This window comes from Melanotaenia boesemani, chromosome 12, assembly GCF_017639745.1.
Source record: "Melanotaenia boesemani isolate fMelBoe1 chromosome 12, fMelBoe1.pri, whole genome shotgun sequence".
In the NCBI taxonomy this organism is placed as follows: Eukaryota; Metazoa; Chordata; class Actinopteri; order Atheriniformes; family Melanotaeniidae; genus Melanotaenia; species Melanotaenia boesemani.
In genome coordinates, this window is record NC_055693.1 from 19915628 (window position 1) to 19937885 (window position 22258).

Here is a 22258-nt window from a genome sequence, read left to right on the forward strand (position 1 = left end):
ACAAAAGAAGAATTGGTAGGCCTAAAAAGCTAACTGTAGCAGATGAGCACTATCTGAATGTGACATCTTTAAAAACAATCGGAAAAAATCTAGCAAAGACCAGAAAGAGGACCTGTTGCTGTTCGTATGCAGTACACTGAAGCTTCTTCAGAATTGGACTCTAAAACTCACTAAAAAAAGAAGTTACAAAAAAGCTTGTCTAAGAAGATTAAGATTGTACTGAAGAATAAAACTGGTAAATAATGAAAAAAAAAACAAAAAACAAAACAAACAAAACAAAAAACAAAAACAAAATGGTGAATTTAGAACTTGTTAGAATTGTTCAAACTCCAATAAACTGCTGCACCTATTCCCAGTTCTCCTGGCAGTAAGCAACAAAAGGCATAAGTGACTCAAGACTTTAGCACTGTCCAAAGCACGAATATTATGAGTTTTTTTATTGCCTGTTTTTCATGCTTTTTATCATCAAAACCTTTCTTGTCGTAGTGAAAACTTAATAGAGCAAATAGAGCAAAATGAGCAAATTCAATCCAGGATTCACACAATGTGATTATGAGACGCTTTTTTCCCCTCAAAGAAATAAATCTACATATCAGCCCTTCTAAAGTTCAGATTTATTTATCAGTGTCAGGAAAAAATCCCTTTTATTTCCTGTTTTTATATTAAGCTAAGCTAAATGGCTTCTGGCTATACCGTCATGTACTAACATGAGGGATGTCAGTCTTCTTCATCTCTTGCAAAGATAGTGAGAAAGTAAACTGAAAGAACACATGAAAATATTTCTTGAAATGCAGTTACACAATCGTGAAACCCAACATTTGTATGAAAAACTGCTTTGGTTATTTGTCTGACTGAATGCGTTTGCTGTAAGTTGCTTTAATAAATAGTTTTTTGCCTTTTTTTTAAGCAACAAGTAATTTGGTGTAATCCATTTTAGTCAGTCACATTCATAATCCAGCTGTCAGAAGTTACAATAATATCCCCACCTCTACAGTTTGTTGACTAAACAACACCAAGCTGTTCCGCCCAGGTGCCACAACTGTAGTTGTGAACCTGTTGCCCCGGTCCCCTTCCACCCTGTAATTTCACCCAGTCTTCATCCGCTGAAACCTAAACCACTGAAGTTGGCCTCCAAACCCACACACCACTGTCATCCCCTAACAGTTCAACCCAAACTAATTTCACCCTGCATGATAGATCTATACTTAGAGATTATAGCATGTCCAGACCCCCTCCCCTTGCACACGCACACTCCGACCACCACCATGTGTGTGACCCAGCCCAAAACAAACCCCCAGCATCTGGCAACCCTCCACCACACCCCACCACAACCTTAATTCACATTCACAACCTGCAATTGCCAGACAAAGCAGAAATACAGATAACGCTGAAATTACACTCTTACTGTTTCAGTAACCATAAACACACCATCTGCACTTTAAAGCAACACAGCTGAATATTTATCACTCTACGGTGTATGTGTGAATGAAGTTATATTATTGTATCATGCAACTCTACATATCTGATTTACAATTTCAATCAATAGTGTAAAAATGATAAAATCTATTTTCAAAATAAAATGTGCAGACCATGAGAAAGTCTGAGTTCTTAGTCATGAAACTAAATCCTGCCTCCTCTTCCCCAAATTGCAGACTGCAGGTATATACAAAAATAAAAATGATTCAACCATTTATTTCTTCTCCTTAATACTTAATGGTTTTTTCAAAGTCATGAAAAATTACCTCTATTAAACATAACAATAGAAAATATGATTCACCTTTCATTTTTTTTAAATTAGACTATACATCTTTTTTTTTATTTTTACTCCTGAATAATTTTAAATCTACCAACTTCAACAGCCAGATAAATGAGCTTCAATGTAGACATGCAGCAAATAAATCAGGGCTTTACTTTATCATGTTTTGGTACTGGGGCTTGTTCATTTTTTTTAATTAATCTAATTATATTCCTTGATTCACTTCCAACTGACAAGGTTTTTTTCAGAAATATCCGCTTGATGTTTTAGACTATAATTATTATAATGCTAACATTTTTGTTTACCTTTTTATTTTGATGATTAAAAGGAAGATTATATTTGTAAAAAGGGAATGATGCAGAACGCTGTACCACCAGCTACACATTCTGAAAATGACTTTTTCTGTTCACTTTTTTTTGTCTTCTTTAACAAAGCATTTTCTGAGATGTTGTCTCTGCAGCAGTATTTTGGTGGCTATAAACTAAAGGGATCAGTGAACACACAACTTTTGAGCCAGGACCAAAACAGTTTAAAGCTGATCTGTTTCTGTAAACAATATAAAGAGATGAACAATTTATGCTATGTACTCATCACAAAGAGGATTTGTGTCTTGACATTGTATTTATAGTAGACATTTTCCTCCCTTGCAGCTGTCCACATCCTCATCACACCATAACTTTCCCCACACATCAACATCACTCAGTAGAAGTTGTCCTCCATCATCCTACATGATTGATGTGCCTGTGTGTGTTTCTGTGTGTGCAGGACGGAGGATATCCCTCTGAAAATCCTTGCCCACAACAGCCTTGTGGGTCGGCTGATCGGGAAGGAGGGCCGCAACCTGAAGAAGATTGAGGAGGAAACAGGGACCAAGATAACCATCTCCTCGTAAGTTGCCTGTCTCATGCTGCTCTTACGCTGGAGTATGTACCTACATGTGTAACTGTTTCAGGATCATTGATCATTCCAAATCCCAACATATTGACTACTGCCAATTCAACCAAATGACAAACAAGGCAGTTGTTTGGATTTCTTGCTGCCACGCTCTCCTTTCTGCATACCCATTAACTTCTCAGTATGTGGTTTCACTTAAAGGGACAATGTGTAGGAATTAATTCCATCTAACTTTGGAATTGTGTATCACATTTTAATGTATAGTGCATTCTAGCCCTCCATTTCTGAAACACGTATTGCAACAACGCTAGCCGCCAGGATTCCAAAAACCTCAACAACACTAAAAAAAAACACATTTATAATGATAGACATTAATTTTGGCCAGTAAACAACAAAAAAGTTACACAATGTCCCTTTAACTGAGTTGTTAGAGAGCAAACGTGAAGAGTTGATTACACCACCTCCTCCTCAGTACATGATATTAGAGAAAAGGTGATTACCCCATTTAATTGACTGAGCTCACCAACCTTCTTTCATTTGGAGCTAAAGAATTGCTCTGTCTTCGTGAGCTCTGAGGACGTAATGAGCCTTGAGAAGGAGAGACAGCAGTGGAGTTAGACAAGGGGAAGGTACCTTTTATAAAGAAGGAAAAAAAGCAAGCAGTATATCCAGAGCCGTAGAAAGAGAATAGATTGTTTCTTTCTTTTGAATGTCTAGACATGTTAGCGTTTTTATAACATTTAAGAGAAATAGTTCATGGGGAGATAACTTCTTTGATTTGTGTAGCCAACTATTCAGACTGGTGTTCACTTGTGCCCTGGTCAGGTTACCTGCTTGTAAAGGTGAGATTGAAAAACTGTATTTTGATGCAAGTAAATGTCAGTGTTTCTGAATGTGTCACCAACATTTGGGGCAACAGATTTTCATTCCAAGGCCTTTAGACACAATTCAGCTCTTTCTAAATGAATTGTTGCAGTGATTTCTTTCTTTGATGGATGAATCCATTTTATCTGTGTACTCCTGCCACCATACTCGTTCTCATCCCGATCTTACTGCACTTGTTTTAAGACACTCTTCACACATTTTTACACAGAAAGGTCAGTTCTGTTGTCACGCTGAGTACTCAGCCTGTGAAGCCGGGTGCAAAATGTCTTCTAGATGTGTCTCTAGAGAGGCTTTGAAAAGAAAATAATTCTGATGATGTCACCAAGGTTATCTTAGTTATGGCTAGTGGGCTACAAACCATTGTATGTGCTAGTTTCTGGCTTTTGTATTAACATCTAAGTCATAATTGCTCTGGGAAGGCTACAGTATCTCTGATATGGTGCTAAAAGTAAGCCTTAAAATTACGAAAACATGAATGTCCTTACTTAGCTAAAGTTTGTGATTCAAATATACTCACACCTCAAGGCAGCTGCCTTGGCCCTCTCCTATATTCCATTTTTACTAATGATTTACCTTGTTCAACTGTGGTTATGTATGCAGATGACTCAGCCTTGTACTGTGCTCCAAAACCAGCTGAATATGTATCACATTTACTTAACTTTGATTTGGTGGAAGTGCGCGAATGAATACAGTAAAATAAATTGGCCCCAAATAGAATAAAAACAGCATCCATTATCTTTGGTGCCAAATCTAAAATAACAAATGACAACTTGCTAAACCTGTTAGTCAGTCGGCTTAAACTGAAGCAAACTAAATTATTAGGTGTTGCTTTGGATTTTCACTCGTCTTGGTCTGCACACATCAATGTTATAGTGGCAAAAATGGATAAAGGATTGCAATAACGAGGACATGTGTGGCATAAATCCCCACGTTTGTCGCTAAGAAAGTGGTTAAATTTCTGGTCCTGTGCCACCTAGAGCAGGACTACTCAATTCGAATTGAGTAGCCCTGACCTAGAGCATTGCACAGTCATATCTCTGCATCACAGAGACAGCTCCACAAACTTCAGGTGGGTCAGAACAGGGTTGCCAGGAGGGCAGTCCTTCAGCTCTCATATAAGGCCACTGTGGCTCTAATACATGCATGCCTCGCATGGCACAGTCAGTAACAGAATTCATCTACAGTTCATCTTATTAATTTGGAATGCATTATTATTAGAACAGTCACCATTTCTTTTTCCTGAAAATTTAAGTTTTGTTGAAAACATTGACAGATACCTGACCAAACAGGCACTGACTATTTAAAACTTCCTCTTCCTGGGACCAAGTCTCTTAAGTCCACAGTGCTCCATAGAGCTCCCTGGCCCCACACACACAAGTGAAGTTAAATACAAATTGAAGAAGATCCTAACATTACAATTAGTGCAGATGACCATATGAACATCTTGCTTCAAAGTGAGACAAATTTTTATTGTAATTTCGGTTTTCTGTCTGTAATTATCTTTTATTTTATGTAAAATTTAATCTCATTACTGTATATTTATACATAGTATTATTGGTATTTTAATGGTATTACTAGTTTTAATGGAGACTAGTTAATTTAAAGTCACAGCCAAAATGTTTCAGCCTCTGGTGTTTTCACTTTTGATAATTCTTTTGGGAAAATATGTGTGCAGAATGTGAGTCCCCTCTGGTTGAGCATTTCCATATACAGTGCTTACCTGTGTGTGTGTGTGTGTATGGGGTCTCCCTTGCAGGTTACAAGACTTAACCATTTACAACCCTGAGAGGACCATTACGGTGAAGGGTAGCTTGGAGGCTTGTTGTAAAGCTGAGGCGGAGATCATGAAGAAGCTGAGGGAAGCCTACGAAAACGATATTGCTGCTATAAATGTAAGGTTCCCATCTGCATACCTCTTGGTTCTCATGCGTGTGTGTGGCTATGATCGTAAGGTGACTCACACAGACTGACAGGTGAATGACAGAGAGGAGTAATGATAAACAGTGGGATAATATTGCCTTCCCATTCAGTGCGTGTTACCGGTGGCATTAGTAAGGCCAGCTTGGTAAACGGATAACAGTAAATGATCGCTGAATAGCTCATCAGTGAGTCGAGTGTTTGAGCGCAGTGTGTGTGTGTGTGTGTGTGTGTGTGTGAGGAGCCGTTGACTCACGTTCACTTCCCTGCTGTGTGAGTCTGTGTTCCTGCGGTAGCATACTGCGTTTCCCAGCATCCATCTGATATCTGTAGGCTGCTCTTTAACCCAGCTCCTCTTTCATACTGACAGATGACATCACCTGTGCTGCAGCCACTGAGGTCAACCTCAGACGAAGAGAAGCACTGAGGATTTCACACAGTGTGTGCTGCACATATGCAAAGATGAACACTGATAAAGTGATTGTATAAACAGTGAAGATGATCATTGATAGGAGTCACCATAACTCATGAAGAGACACAAAAAACTTGTATCTACTTTTTTTTTTTTGTTTGTTTTTGTTTTAAGGACTACTTTTTATAGCCACATTAGTTCAGGAGTTTCTCCTTCACTGAGATTAGGTATATGCGCAGAAATGGCATGCTGTTGAACTGCTTTAGCTTGTATGAGCTTTCCTGGCAACTGCCTGGATGAGCGTTGATTCTACAGTAAGCCGGTACGGCCATCTAGCGTAATGCTGTGGATATTACACAAAGCTTTCAGGGATCAAGGAAGTAAAAATGAGAAAAGAAGACAGCTTGCCGTGTATCAGCGTCATTTTATTTATTTATTTATTTATTTGTTTACATAATCTCTCTTACTTTTCTTTCACGTTGTTTGATCTAAGTGGATTTTTTTCCAGGTTAAAGTAAGATTAAATAACGTTTAAGAAAGTATATGTATATGGTTTTGATGGTTTGAAATGATAATTTAACTGAACAGTAAGTAAACTAAATATAAGTTTAAAACATTAGTGTGAGAACTGTAAAAGGACAGTGTACACACTAATAACCCCAGGTGACAGATATTATAATGAACAAAAATAACTACTGATCAGTTCTTTACTGTTGATATATGAAGGGTTAGGGAAGCTTATATTAATTTTTTGATGTTAGCAGCTGACAAATGAAAGGATTGAGTTTGACTTTCACAGATATTACACCTATTATACTTTTATTAAATATATTTGTCCTGCTCTCTGGTAGTGATTGTTTTCTTTCTTTCTTTTGTTTCACTTATTTGTAATTTTTGACTGATGAATAAAATTTGCTAAAATAAAATGTCATAAATTGATTAATACTAATCATTATTTGAGGAAATTTTCTTCTAATGGAATTTAACATAAGATTATTTATTTACTCTTAACAACCATGTAAAATCCAAATATATTAATCAATTAGATAGTGAAAGTGCCAATACTTCAATTTTAAAAATTGGAACCAGGCAGTATTTTTACTTTTAATTTATGATTGACTATTACTGTGGGCAACATTCTCTTGCAGCAGGATATAGTACACGAGTGTCTTTAATATTCAGGTTAAGATTTGTGATTCATATTAAAAGAAATTTTAAAAAGAAAAAAAAAGAGAAAATTTCAAATAATGCAAGTAAATCGCTCAACTTAACGTTACCTTGGCTCCTTTTTTTCTACACAGCAACAGTCCAACCTGATCCCAGGCTTGAACCTCAACTCTCTGGGCATCTTCTCCTCTGGTCTGCCGGTGCTGCCCCCTGCTGCTGGACCACGTGGTGCAGTGCCCTCTGTGACAACAGCAGGATACAACCCATTCTTAGTGAGTTGTCTTTTTCCACAGACACCATAAAAGATTTCATGAGAAAAAAAAAGTCTGCCTCTTTGCAGCTGGTTTTATCCACTCAGCTGCATGGATTAGTTTTGAAGAGGTAGGTTTTTTTTTTCCAGCAGATTGCAAATCAAGGTCCCCCTAAATGCTGTTACAAAAACAGTGCAGTGTTGACTCAGATCTTCATGCATGATGTTGTACACAGTTTGAAACAGAATTCCCCCATCATTTCCAGAGATGAGTCAGTTTGTCTTTTAAACAAAGTCTCCACTCATCACTTGGCGAGGGCGGGCCTAAGTGGTGTGAGACAGCATGTGAGAATGTATTTGCGTGCTTCATAGTCAATAAGATCAGTGTGTGATTCATTGTGAGTTTATGCCTTGAAATTCCCTCTAATAAGAGCTTGTCTTGTGTTTGTGCATGTGTCTGTTAAATGTGTATGTTTGTGTTTGTTTACATACCATCTGATCGGCCTGTTTGTCACTTCGCTTTCAGAGTCACTCTTCACATCTCAGTGGCCTGTATGGGGTTTCTCCAGCAAGTGCCATCCCCCACCAGCACTCAGTATGTTCCCTCTAATCTGCACTATAGTCAGTGTTCCTTTGGTGGTTTCAACTCATTTCTTATTTGTTGTGATTCTAGTGAGTCATTTTACTAATAAAAAAAAGGAAAAAAGTTTAATTTATGCCAGTTAAACTCTAAAGTTATAAATCATGTTGCAGAGTTGATAAAGAAAGACCAAAGTATATATAAGAGATGTAAATAGCTTCTCAGTCAGTGTCTGTGTCAAACAGAGATTCTGGCATTTATGCTTCCCATCGCCCAGTCACCAGTACACCACAAATATTTCTGGAAGGGGACTTCTCAGCCCAAAGTTATCCCGTGGCTCATAAAAATTCACTTCATAAACCTCAAGTACATGTGTTACCATGCTAAGAAAAATAAAAACAGAGGGCAACCATCAACCCTGGTAGGCATATATTCCATTCAGACACTACCAGAAAGCAACGTAAACAAAAGTGAAAAGCCTTGACAGGAGCTTAATTTCACTTTTCTTTGATGTGTTGTCAATGTTTTCAGCTGTTCCTCAAGTATCTGATGGGTAAAATCAATGTTTTTGTAGCACTTCAAAGCAATTTCTGAGCATTTTGCTCTGCCACCACCAACAGTTTATGAAAACTAGTGTAAATTATGTTTCTCTCTCTCTCTTACTCTCTGTGTGTGTGCATGTACTTTGTTCAGCAACAGGCTCCAGAACAGGAGGTTGTCTACCTCTTTATTCCAACTCAGGCAGTCGGGGCCCTGATAGGCAAGAAGGGCCAGCACATCAAACAACTTGCCCACTTTGCCGGAGCTTCCATCAAGGTAGGTTTGAAAGAAGAGAGAGAATTTGTAAAAAAGTGGCTAAGACTACCTTGTGGAGTTGAATCTACAAATATGCTTCTCATCAATCATTAAGCAGCCATTATTAGGATGGAAATGAATACCAACTGAGTCAGCTGCAATTTGTCCAGCCATTTAAGGCAGTTTTCATAATGAAAAAGAGGGATGACTCAGAATATCAGATGATTGGGTGGTTAAATTCTTTCCAGGAATTCACATCAGATGAAATTAGCCAAAGAAATGTTAATCTCACACATTTCTCTATGCACACACCAGATTGCCCCAGCTGAGAGCCCAGATGTCACTGAAAGGATGGTCATCATTACTGGAACTCCAGAAGCTCAGTTTAAGGTACAGCCACCAACTAAATATGCAAATATCCCCCCCCCCCCTTATATTTTTTCTCATGAAACTATTTGTGACACATATTATAGTAAACAGCACTTGATCACTGTGTGTCCTCATCTTCCCCAGTCTCTCCTTGCCTCATACCCTCCTTTGTATTCCAGGCCCAGGGCCGGATATTTGGGAAGCTGAAAGAGGAGAACTTCTTCTCAGCAAAGGAGGAGGTCAAACTGGAGACGCACATCAAGGTTCCCTCAACTGCAGCTGGCAGGGTCATCGGCAAAGGTGGCAAGACGGTGAGCAGATACACTTTTACATTTGTTTCACATTTACTCAAACTGTATTCTTTCACTTGTGGAATTTTAATAACTATTTTGAAAATGAAGGCCAAATGTAATAACTAATCAAAATTGTTATAGGTCTCCAGAGGATTGTGGTTAGAAGTTTATTTTTTAGGAGAAGCCCAGCAACTTTAAAAAAAATTGAAATAAGCTAATTATATTTTCCAAAGAATGTTGTGACCCAGTGAAATTATCATGAAAAGTGCTTCGCGTCAAATGGCACCTTTTGTTGTGGCTTCATCAAAGTGTGCCTCAGTGCTGTAAATGTGATACTTTGACTGTCAATAAGTAATGCCTGTGTTTTGTAAGTGAAGCTGGAGGTGAAATCCAAGGCCAGATCTTAACCTCTCAACTTTGTCTGTGTTTCAGGTTAATGAGCTGCAGAACCTGACGAGTGCAGAGGTCATCGTACCGCGGGACCAAACTCCTGATGAGAATGACGAGGTCTTTGTGAAAATTAGTGGGCATTTCTTTGCCAGTCAGGTACACAAAACTAAACCAGTACAGTCCTTACTTTTTCTGACACAGTCATCAACCGTTTGCAGGAAAGAGGAGTTGCATTTGATATTAAAATTGCACTTGCATCATAAAAATTAGACATTCCAACTCTAGCTGCTATACCTGTGGTTTGATCACAAAATATGGTGAACAATGTCTTGCTTTTAGTTCTGTGCTCCTTTTTTCATTTTGTGACAGTCATCATCTCTGCTGCCAGGCTGAATTACTCATAAGAACTTTCAGTTCTCCCTGTAATTTGTTTCACAAAAACTATATAAAAATTAAAGTGGAGACCCTAAAATTAATCTAAACAGCTCAAAAGTGACTGTGAGCATAAAGCAGGTATACACCTAATGGTTTAATAGCATTATTAATTTAAATTTAAAGCAACTTTTCATAACTTAGTAAGCAGCAACAACACACCAAATTAGCACTGATTCATGCATTTCGAACAATACTCTAAGTGCTGTTTGATAATTGTGCATTTATTCACTTAAGTGTTGCACAAACAAATTTCAGTAGGACAGGCACTGAGGTAATCAATTTAACTTTTTCAGTTGAAGTCAAAACAAAACAAATGTTGGTAAACAACTAGTTTTAGAGCTGCAGTGGATCCACTTGAAAAGCAAGCTACATTACAACATCCCTTAACATGTTCCCTGTCAAGACTGAACAACCTTAAGTTTGACAATATTCCGTTTATAATTTCTCAAATCCTGGCTCTCAGATAGAAAAAGAGACTAACTATTGTATGGTTGTGAAGGTTGGGGAGTATTTTTTGCCCACCAAATCAAAGAAAATCACAACAATGAGCTGTGAATGTTAGCGCCATCTGCTAGTGGCTAACATTAGCATGCTCTGTTAGCTCTTGGCCCAAGAACACAATAGATGATGGTCTAGTTCTGCCTTTGTAGGATACAGCTTATGTACACTACTTTTGGTGTAGCGCACAATGAGGTCATAGTTTATTATATGAATCAAAACTAAATTGAAATCTTAAGTCACACTGAAAAATAGCTGACTCATAGTAAACGATATAGTGAATGAATGGGCAATTCAGATACAGCAAAAGACTAAGCACATGCAGTCCTTAGGAAACGTTTATTCAGCATGAGTGAAAACACCTGTGTGAAATCACTGAACTGAACGAATGTCTTTAGTTTATGTTTAGTGATATGACATCTAACAGAAGATGATAAATTTGGATAAACTGGTTTCCCTAATTTCCAAATTAGTTCATATTCTTGCACAAGGTCCCTTAAAAACAATTTTCCCCCCCAAAATATTTCATGTATATTTTGAAGATTAAGTTTGCACAAGAGATGGATAGGCTCACAATCAAGCTAAGTACCACACAAATATGTTCTGAGAAAAGATACAGGAACATAAGGTAGAAAAGTTGCTAAAGTTCGACCCAGATCTATTGCTATTTTGCAAATACTTAGATGTCACTGTGATTTCAGATAGATTTTTCATAAGATTACTTACCTAAATAATTTTACATGCAGAAGGATTTTAAAATTTAAATTCAAATTTAAGATTTCCCTTTACACTGCTCATCATTCTCATTGATCCCTCCAACAGACTGCACAGAGGAGGATTCGGGAGATCATTCAACAGGTCAAACAGCAGGAACAGAAGCACCAGCAGGGCGCCGCTGTGTCACCGCACCACTCCAAGTGACAAGCCAGGTGGCTCCAGTGGGCACCAGCCAATGAATGTAGCCCTCCCAAAAGGACAGAGACCTACCCAGTTTAAGGCTAAGGCCAAAGGGGACATGCAGGGCAGACCAGCAGCACCGGGATCAAAACCAAAGAACTTCACTAGGGGGAAAACAAGTGAGATCCAAAGGCTGAGGGCATTGTGTGCACTGCCAGCCCTGTAAGAGCAGATAGAGTGGGAGAAACCGTACTGATACAAAAAAAAAAAAAAAAAATCATCATGAAAGGTGGAAATGGCAAAGAATATTTGGAAACTGTTGTCTTATCAGTTATAAAAGGTAAAACAGTAAATCGCCCTGCATAACGTTATCTCTTTAGTTGGACTAACATAGGCATAACAAACAGATCGAACAGATAAAGCAAGTCTATTAACATGAATTTATTAAAGGCATTGTGACTGGTGCATTAAGTTTGAACAAGAGCGAATGACAATGAACACCTCCTCTCACAAGCATTTGAGAAACTTAGTTTGTGGGAATAAACATCTTTAGCAGTATTAATGCAGAGTAGAAAAATATATTGATACACACAGAGTATGCACTGTTATTTTTCTATTAAAACGACAGTACAGCTTAGTGTTTTTAATGTTTAGCTTGTTCCAGAGATTGGGCTGTGACAGCCACATAAAGCGGTTTCCCTGGTTTGTACTGTTTTAGGCCACTGAAATCAAAAACAGAAAACCCCTATAAGTAAATACTGTATGGTGAATGGTTCTGAGTCTTTGTAGGAAGCCTGTGTGTGTGCCAACGCAAAAGATAACGTCCCTTTCCAATGTCTCTCACCATTCATATCTGCTGCTTTGCTCTTTTTATATCTTTTCCTTTTTTTCTGCTAATTTCTGCTTCACTTCCTCTTCACTCTCTCATCTGGCATTGTAGTTTTTTTTTAAAGGTTGAGAATATTTGTTGTCTAGAAACACATTTTTTCGTAGCCTTTTGATAACATTTAACTGACTGCCACTTTTGTTCAAGAGAGGTTAAACGCAACAGAGGGATTTTTTTCTCTTTAAACTAGTGTCATTATTCAATGCTGAACAGCAGACAATGTCTAAACCCATGTTTGTCGTGATTTTTTTTGGGAGGGGGGGGGGGGGGTGTCAGTTAATGCACTCTTCTTGACAAACAGAGCAAAAATCGACGTCTTAAAAAACGTGGTGCATCTTTGCTTTTTTCTATTTTGTGCACCATCACACGCTCTGCCTTATGAGGACGTCACAAAGGCCAACACATGGTGTGAGCTGAGGGCCCAGAAAGGGGGACAGGGTTAAGGGGAAGGTTGAGATGGCGCCGACTCAGTATTTTAGGGTGGCGTGAAAAGCTGTTGAGCTGTTGAGTGAGAGGGTTTGGGAGGAAGGGAGGTTATAGAGAGGCACTGTATGACCTGTGGTACACACACAACCGCAAACGTGACCGCAGCTGCGTTTGGCTTTAACCTGCTCTTGTCAGGGAGCTTTATAAAAAAGGCAAGACAGCTGTGAATGTATGACATGCAGCCTTTTTTTTCTTTCTTTTTTTAAAGAAAATATTACCCCTGCAGTGTCCAGCAGGCCGGCCCAGCAGCATGCAAAACACAGATTGTCATACTCATTTTCACTCTTTTTATTCAACTTTGCTTTTTGCGGTTTGATTATTGGCGAGCTGGCCGACCACTGTGTGAACACGCTGGACACGTGGGTCCTGGTGCCCCTTTGTGCTTTACTTCGGAGACAGTGGAAGTTTGTTGCCTTATTTTGTCACCTCTTGGACATCACCCATCAGCTTCATCTTCCAGGCACAAGGTTATTGCCAATACAGCTTCCTCCATGTGTGTCTGTGTGTGTGCGTGTGTGTCTGTATATATATATGAAAAAGAGAGAATAATATTTATGAATCTATTTTTTCCTATTTTGTGATGAGAGATATTGATAAGAAACAAAAAGAAACAAAGTCCTTTTCTTTTTTTCCTCAGTGGGACACTGCCATATTATTTAGAAGGGAAGTGTTTATTTTCTTGAAAACTAGACTATGAATAATAATAATAATAATATAAATAAAAACCTGAAAAAATAGGAGAACAGTAAAGTGAACCACCGCGTTAACTTTGGTCAGGATGTGAACAGTGCGCATGACAGTATTGTGATCTACCTCAGGCTTCAGGGTACCTCAGTCCAATCTTTCATTTCCCCTTTTTCCACATTTTGTATGCCTTCTTAACTGATCATTTTGAGCGTTTTTAATTTCCTTTTTTAATGAAAAAAAATTAAGAAAAGATCTACAGTAAACTCTACACTCTTCAGGTTCAGCCGACTAGTGAAACTTTGTAAACCGTAGTCAACTCTGTTGGACTGTGTTTGCCTGGATGCCATACAACCTCTTAATGACAGCGCATAAAAGGATTTTCAATTTGTTAAAAAAAAAAAAAAAAAAAAAAAAAAGGAATGAAGAGCAGGATCTAAGGGGTACATACATACCTGCCCAACGTGGTTCTGAATGTGGATGCTGTGTACTGATTTCACCATCTGAGAAAGACAAGAAGAAACAAATTAGTTGATAGAAAAATAAACTAACCAACTGTACCTCCTGTTTGACCCTACTGTACCTCCAGGTTTTTTGAGACTTTAAAAGAATAACTATAAAATCTATTCATGTGTGGGAGAGAAAAAAAACAACTTTTATTACAATCCAAACTAATCTTACCAGCTTTGTTTTATAACAGCACACTCTGGGGTTGATTTGAAGAAAACAAGAAGCTGCAAAAATACACTGATAGGACTATTAACGTGGTGTAAAGCCCTAGTCTTCTGTGTAGAATGTAGAACAACTCTAGTCGTTGAACTGTCACTGTGTACAACAAAAAACAAAAACAAACAAAAAAAAACCAACTGTATATCTGTAAGCATGTACAATAGTCACATAAATGCATCATTTTCTGTCTCTATAACACCAGTCTGCCCCTGCGTTGTGAGAGATGGTGGGAGAAGTTTAGAGTGTTGCAGCTTCCCTCAAACTGACCTCTAAATGATTTTCCCATCAATCTACCTTTTTTTTTTTTTTTTTTTTTGCTGTACAATTCAGAATTACCTCTCTGAATCCAAGGCTGACTTTAGTTACTAAAAAAAACAAAACATGAAACATTGTAGGGCAAAGAAATAAAATAAACAAATGATGTAGTGAAAGTTAGTGTTTGTCTTTGGAGTTCTTTTAACTATCTACAGCAGTTTTTTTTTTTTACTTTTAGAGGGCAGCCTTTTGTCATCAGTTGAGGTGGATCATTTTTGTCCCAGTGAACACAGATTAGCAGTGCTTAAACAAATCATAAAGGTCTATCAAGCTCACACAATGCCTGAGGCTGTTGCAGCAAGCCTCCCCACAGCCAGTACAGTACCTCATACTGATGATGATAGTTCACCAGGCCCAATTTAAGTACCCTGACCTTACCCATGTAAATGCAGTACAGTGTTTCTATTCGGACGCATTACTCCTGTGGTGGGCTGCTTAACTTTAGTAGAGCATTAGTTGGAGAGAAAAGCAGTTTAACTGTAGCACTGGAAATTGTAGTTTGTCACTTAAATCTTTTTGTCTGTCTGGAGTATTTTTTTTAGAACAGTTTTAAAGTTGAGGATCTTTTCCTGCATTGCAGAAGACTCCTCAGACCTCTGTCTCTCGTGTTTTTGGCTCTTTATAAGCAAAGGTTTCCTTCTAGCTGGTTCAGTTTTCACCACAGTGTCGTGAGAAGAATATCTTGGTTGCGAAAGCAGTATGAGGCGAAACCTGTGAAGACAATAGTTTTTTTTAAGGATTGGTGTTTCTAGGTTTTGTGGGGTGTTGCTAGGCATTCATTTTCAGTACCAGAAACCACAATTACACACATCAATGAGGGTGTACAGTGTTGTAAGTCATATCACATGGTGGTTGAATAGCTTAGGCTTTCTTTTGTTTTCTGTTTATCTAGTTTTCTTATCATTTACACTGATTAGATAATTTAGTCTGGAGCAGTAGCTGGGATTTCTTAATATTCATTCCTGTTAAATCACTACCAATGATACTAGTTGTTAAAATGTGGTTGAAAAATAGCCTAGCTAGGACTTTAAACAGATATGGGAATAAGAAAGAGAGCGAAATGAAAAGTACTATTGCCTGTCTGACAAGTGGAACAGTAAAAGTGCTGATTTAAATCAGCAGAGGGCAATCAACACCATCCCAGACTCCATGGATCAGGTGATAAAGGATTTAGTCAAGTCAGTTTTATGCAGAACCACAGCAGTTTTTTTTTTTTTTTTTTTGTCCTATCCTGTTGTTTAATGCAAAGCATTGCATGAGATTGATGCAGGTGATCCAGTATGTACTACACTTCATATAGCACTAGACTTTGAATCGTGGTTTTTATATTGGATCCAATTCTGAACTGCATTTCACCATTTGGGAGATTCCTTTTGTTTCTTCTGTAGGTCACAACCCTCAAGTCCTACATTTTCCCACAGGCCAAAAGGTCCCAAACACCTCAAGGTAATTGGTGACTGTGTGCTGGACAGACATATGATCCAATTTTTACTACATTTGTGGATCCATGCCTTTCTGGTAACAGCCAAGCTGTTGTTTTGAGTTGTGAGTGAACTGTATTGCTGAGCAACTTGGATCTGAGCAATAAAGAATATCTGAAAGAAAAGGCTGTTCGCAGGTTTCCTGTTTTATTATTCCAAAGTTTTTAAACCTTAAAAAAGAAAAACAAAGGTGCTGCATCATTAACAACCTCTCATACCACAAATGTTGCATCACAGTCATACATAAGGAACTGATGGTTTCACAGATTAAAACAGCTCACTGCCAGGAGTAACTGAGGAAACCACAGTGCAAATACAGTGTTTGCTTTCAAATTTCTAATCAGGTTTAAATGCTGATAAATAAAGATGCTCTGTACTATGAGTGTGCTGGAATTCCTGTTGCATGACTGTTTTTTTTTTATACACGTTTTTAGATCTAAATTATAGCTCTGTATGAGATTCTCATGCATGGAAAAATGTGAATTACTATCCATTACAATTAAAATAATTAACATGTCCACTGGGAAAAAAGACAAAGAGACAAGATAAAAATACAGACAAAAAAAGAAAAAGTTGTGAAATAACACTTTAAACATTGTAAACACTTCAGAAGTAGAAGACTAAAAGATACATGGACATGGTTGTTTAAAGCTTTGCACTACCTGAATTAAGTGCACATTTTTAATAAGCAGACAAAAGAATGTCTTGACATGGCAATCATGCCTGTATATTTAACAGACAAATAATTAAATAGCTCCTTCACAAAGCACACTTTATTTTCCAGAGACTCCATTCTGATTTCAAAATCACGCTGTGCAAACGCTGTAAAGAGTGTCTTATGTACCTTGCTGTGCAGGCTTGTGTGTAGGATGTTAACAACACATTATCTGGGTCCTTTGGATTGTGAAGGGGAGCCTCAATCAATCTGAAGTGTTCTCATTTGCATTCAGCATGGGTTTTGGGTCAAACGCTTGGGCTCTTTGCCGTGCACTTTAAGCTGTTCCTTCAGGTGTGGCAGGGTGCTCTACTGAACAATCTTTAGGTGGGTTGTTGATGGACTCTGTGTTCAAATGCTTTGGCTGATTGGTGCAGAATAACCAAAATTCCAATAACAAAAACCATTCAATCTCTACAAATAAGGCTAGGATTTCAGAATTTATATTAATCATTAAGTTTCAATGACTCCATGGAGGTAGAATTTAAAAATAAAACTGCGTGACAGGCACTTCTGAACACTGTTTACACTGAAGTAGTGCTCTTACTGTTTAACTTGAACATTAAGAGGAAGATTTGCTTCAAATCCATCCTCCGTTCCATGATTACTTTACATTCATACTAGGGATGTGCACAAGTAATCGATTAGTCAAAACGGTGCACAAAGTCGACAGCTTTTTGTTAAAATACGATTGCTTTTGTTTGGATGAGATTTATGTCATCCAACAGATGTGGTGCTGTTTACATCAGGGACCCCAAACTCTGGTCTTCAAGGCCCACGGTTCTGCAGACTTTCAATGTTTCCCTGCTGCAACACATCTGAATCAAATTAATGGTTCAATAGCAGACTTGTGCAGAGCTTGTCAGAGATCTATTTAATCTGAATCATAAGAGAGAAAGATGCACAGACAGGTCTGAGTCAGAGTGGAGTGGATGTTGGAGTAGAGAAAGTTAGCTGTGAGAAACTACCTGTTTAGCGAATGTTTTTTGCTACAAGCTTTAGCAATAAACACCACACAGCACTTCTAGTTCCACCCGAGCCCCGTGTCTGCTTCACCACTGCTGGTGAAGGGAGTTAACTAGCCCAGGTTTGATCCCGATGTCTCCTTCACCCATTTTTTCATCTACCTGCTGAACAATAAAGGACACTAGAGCCCACACAATGTCAAAAATATGACAATGTGAAATAAAAAAAAACACTTGTGTATGGAACACACACATTATACAAATAACATCTCATACATGTTTTCCAATTTTCCTTTGGAGATTTTTTAAATTTTATTATTGATGACATCATGACGTCACTGCGGCGTGTCTAATCGACTGTATAGTCAACTTCAAAAATCACCTAAAATCCCCATCCCTAACACATATATTATATACATATAAAAATACCATGTATGCTTTGCCTGCTTGTTGTAGCAAACAAACCCCCAGAATTTTTTTTTGCACAAAATATTCAACTTCAAATCCACATGACAGCAACAATTTTTCTCAAAGCAGCAATTTCTGTCCATTTCCACGTGGCCCCGGAAGAGCAGAGCCCTCCACAATTGTGAACACTTCCACACAAAAATGCAGTGTTTCTGAAAAGCTGCCACTTCAAGGCTATTCTCTCTCTTCAAAGCAGAAGGCATCAAAAGAACAGTGACCAAACTCATGGCCACAAATAATCACTGGACTTTCTTATCTGTGATGAGTCCATTCTGAGACCGGACATCCAATTTCAGATGCTTCTGGCTGAAGTGGCGAATGATGGCGCCAGGCAGCAGAGCCATGCAGGCGATGGCCAGCAGCTGCAGGAGTCGCTCCCAGGAGAACAGGTCATCTAGCGATGACACCTCGGACAACATGACGCCTGTCTGGACACAGATGAAGTTGTATGGCAGGAGGCCTAAGAAAGCAGGCAGAAAAGTCATTAAAAACTAGAAGTGCAGCCAAAACAAACAACTTTAAGCATGTTTAGAGTAAAAGTGGAAGACTGTAATTTGCTGTTCCTCAAAAGAAATCATTCTTTTGTGGCCTCTATGAAGAGAGGTTGAATTCAGCTAAATACTAAATAGCAGGACTGGCATGGGGTTGTTATATGCAAGTTAAAGGCAACATATAACGCAACTCCGAATATCCAAAAATTGTGTTCCTACACTGCAGGTGTACAGGTAGAACAGAGTGGCAAAGATTTTAATGTTGAAATTAAACCTGAATTTAGACATGTTATGAGCTGAAATGCAGATGTCACCCATCACTAGTGCCACAGGAACACTAAGAAGACTTATGTCTAACGTATTTTGCAACATATAGTGAAAGTATAATGTACTACAGTGCAACAGTGGAATTATCAGTTATTAAAAATAATTCAAAGCAATCCCACTGCAGTCATTTACAAAAGCAAAGGTTTTATCAAATTCTCTTTTTTTTGCAACTTGCTTCCATAACAAGAATTTCTACATGCATTGAAGCCTCCAAGACAAAAAACAAGCAACAAATATTGATCGAAACATGGCATCTCTTTTTAATTGTTTAAAAAAAAGTTTATCTGCAGAGTAGCTTCATTAAACTGTCTTCCTGGAAACATTCTGCAGTGATAATGCAAACCTGATGGTGGCATTTAGAAATTTACAGATGGGTAATCAGTAGGACAACAAATATTTGAAATTGATACTCTAATGTACTTTTTTCTGGGCTTTTAACTTCAAAAGCTAAGGTTGTTGAACAACAGAGTCATTCTGGTTTAGAGTCTTACTGAGTGCTCAGTGAACAATGTGATGAGTCAAACAAAAGTCAAGTTCTCACCAATGAAAACTGAGCAGAAGAAAGAGGTGATGGGGATGTTGACTATTGGGGCAGACATATTCAGAAACCAGTTGGGAGTCATGGGGAAGAATCTTAGGAAAAGCAGAAAGAAGAACAAGCAGTCTTGGTTGTCCTCTACCTGAAATAAAACAGATAAAATGTTAAATGTTCCAGGATCACAGACAGCAGTTCACCTTTACATATATATATGTGTGTGTATATATATATATATATATATATATATATATACACACATATATATATACATATGTATATGCTTCTGATATACATTAGATAGAATGTGATTACATTCCAGTGAAGTCTAGATAAGCTGGATATGTGTGTAAACAGAATGAATGAAAATCTTTTTAGAGTTTATTTATAGTTAATTCATTCATTCATTACCCGGTCGCGGGTAAGCTGGAGCCTATCCCAGCATTAACAGGTGAGAGCAGGTACACCCTGGACAGGCCACCAGTCCATCGCAGGGCCAACACATAGGGGACGAACAACCATTCACACTCACACTCACTAGGGAGAATTTAGAGTCATCAATTAGCCTAACATGCATGCCTTTGGACGGTGGGAGGAAGCCGGAGTACCCGGAGAGAGGTTCAAACCCCCCCAGCCAAGATTCGAACCAGCAACCTTCTTGCTGTGAGGCTGCGGTGCTAACCACCACACCACCGTGCAGCCACATTTATAGTTTACACATAGAAAAAAGGTGTGAAGATGCTATCATCACATCACTTTCATCATCACAAGTGTTTTTTTCTTTCTAAAGAACATTCAATGTTGACAGTTATAGTTACTGAAACCCTATTTTACAAGTTTATGTATCATCTGTTTGGTTTCTGTGTTTATTGTCTTGAATGGGTGCAGTTCACTAAGTGATATTGCCATACCTTTTTCTGTAGCATGGAGACCTTTTCAGGGAAGAGATTTACAATGTAATGTTTTCCAAAGGCTTGGGAGAGGAGGAAGCACATGGTGGAACCCACTGTTGTGAGCACACAGGCAAGTAACAGTCCTTCATATGGTCCAAAAATAGCTCCTGCAAGAATGTTCTGTACAATGACAAGTGAAGAGCAAAGGGATGCTGTTACCACGCTTCATCTCTATGTGTTAAAAGCAGATCTGACACATGGCTCTACTGTTTTCAGTGTGACAGAGATCTAACTTGGTGGGTTGTTGTTTTTCTGTCTGTACACTAAGATGTGAAGAAATCTTTAAGGTGTTAGAAATGAAGAAGAGAACCATTGAGTAGACAACAGTCCAGCATGAGTGACACATTAAGAAAACCAGAAATTCCTGTTTTCTTTATTATTTTTTTTCTCCTTTCAGTTTCCTCTAAATAAAGAAACTGAAACAACACTCTGCCATCCAAGTGTATTTTGTTTCACTGTCTCCATTTTTAGGCAAATTTTAAATAATGACTTATACTTTTAAAAAATATCCAAAAAGGCTGTGGTTAATTTTTTATTTATTGAAAGCAAATAAATTACTTATTTCATATTTTAAAGCACAAAAAATATCAGTCTTCTGATCCAATGATCTGACATCAGTATAGTTGACAGTTCTGTTTTCATCCTTACCAGGAATGATGACCCAGGAATGGCAAATGACTGCTTGTAGAGATATGCACTACAGAAAAGAAGTAGGACGTATCCAGTGTGCTCTGTTTTGTAAAACTGCAAGAGCTCAGCCAATTCACGCAGCTCCTCCAAGTCAGAAGGGAACTTCAACCTGTGAGATGATTCAGACTTCAGTTAGACATATCAGCTGCACTTCTTTCATGCCCATGCTGAGCTTTGGAAGACAAAAAAACAAAACAATCTTAAATTTTAAATATTTTACCACTGATGCAAAAAAACAAAACAAAAAACAAACAAACAAACAAAAAACAAACAAACAACAACAATAATAATAAATAAAAATAATAAACAAAAATAAAATAATAATAATAAAATTTAAAAAAATGAAAAGAGAGAAATTCCATTGTGTTCAGATAGAAAGTTTATATCGCTATTAGCAAGGACGACAAAACCTACAGTCACTTTGTCAGCACTTTACAGCATAATAGATATGATAAATTCAAGCAGTGCAACTTGGAACCTGAAAATGTAACTTGGTAAACGTTTCTAGAGGCTACTGCTGAGGGGTAAAGTCAATGCTGATCACTGACTATAAGTATTGTTGATAAAGGGTGAATGTGTATTTAATCGCCATTATTGGCTAGCTACTGATAGAACAAGCTAAGGAAGGCACATAATTTGTTTTAGTATTACACAAAGACTTTTACTCCAGGTTTTTTAAGCACAATGGCTAACAGCTAACGGCTAACATCGATCACCTGCTGGGTTCTTCAGAGGTGTCACGGAGCTCCTCGGACTCTTTCTCTTCCACATGTTCAGCCTTGGAACCTGGTTGAGGACGCTTCCAGGATCCAACAGGGAGGTACAGGGACAGGAAATAAAGATACAAAGTGGCTGCAATGACAACAGCGATTAATCCAACGAATGAGCGCATATTCCGCAGTTTTAGAAAAAGACTTCACCTCCCGTTTGTTGTCACTGAGAGGACAACGGCCAACCACCGCAGTTACGTCACATCCACGTATAAACAGATCCGG

General features: G+C 38.1%; 2 protein-coding genes across 5 annotated transcripts in view; one reads left to right on the top strand and one right to left on the bottom strand.

Moving 5' to 3' along the window:
- igf2bp2a (insulin-like growth factor 2 mRNA binding protein 2a) overlaps positions 1–14484 on the top strand; it is a 48437-nt gene extending 33953 nt beyond the window's left edge. For all 3 annotated transcript variants that reach the window (XM_042002042.1, XM_042002043.1, XM_042002044.1), the window contains 9 exons: positions 2522–2644; positions 5292–5427; positions 7166–7303; positions 7808–7876; positions 8555–8677; positions 8972–9046; positions 9205–9336; positions 9751–9864; positions 11464–14484. In XM_042002042.1, the coding sequence (XP_041857976.1) occupies positions 2522–2644; positions 5292–5427; positions 7166–7303; positions 7808–7876; positions 8555–8677; positions 8972–9046; positions 9205–9336; positions 9751–9864; positions 11464–11562 (1009 nt within the window). In that variant the 3' untranslated portion in view covers positions 11563–14484. The remainder of the gene's footprint in view (positions 1–2521; positions 2645–5291; positions 5428–7165; positions 7304–7807; positions 7877–8554; positions 8678–8971; positions 9047–9204; positions 9337–9750; positions 9865–11463) is intronic.
- A 1765-nt stretch (positions 14485–16249) lies between these two features.
- On the bottom strand, positions 16250–22253 carry tmem41aa (transmembrane protein 41aa). 2 transcript variants are annotated; one of them, XR_006012290.1, is made up of 6 exons: positions 21980–22253; positions 21222–21372; positions 20532–20693; positions 19627–19765; positions 18170–18727; positions 16250–18137 (listed from the first exon to the last, which is right to left on the bottom strand). XR_006012290.1 is itself a non-coding variant. In XM_042002045.1 (5 exons), exons 1-5 carry the CDS (start codon positions 22153–22155, stop codon positions 18507–18509), a joined length of 849 nt encoding a protein of 282 aa, XP_041857979.1. In that variant the 5' UTR covers positions 22156–22253; the 3' UTR covers positions 16250–18506. The 2 variants fall into 2 exon arrangements, 1 of the variants encoding a protein (XP_041857979.1); XM_042002045.1 differs by having other exon boundaries at positions 16250–18727.
- Between the last annotated feature and the right edge of the window lie 5 nt (positions 22254–22258).

Coding starts and splice junctions, on each gene's coding strand:
- tmem41aa (XM_042002045.1), bottom strand. CDS start 22,155: ATGCGCTCATTCGTTGGATTAATCGCTGTTGTCATTGCAGCCACTTTG. Junction 20,694..21,221: donor TTCCTGGGTCATCATTCCTG/GTAAGGATGAAA, acceptor GTCATTGTACAG/AACATTCTTGCAGGAGCTAT. Junction 19,766..20,531: donor TCTCCATGCTACAGAAAAAG/GTATGGCAATAT, acceptor GTTTTATTTCAG/GTAGAGGACAACCAAGACTG.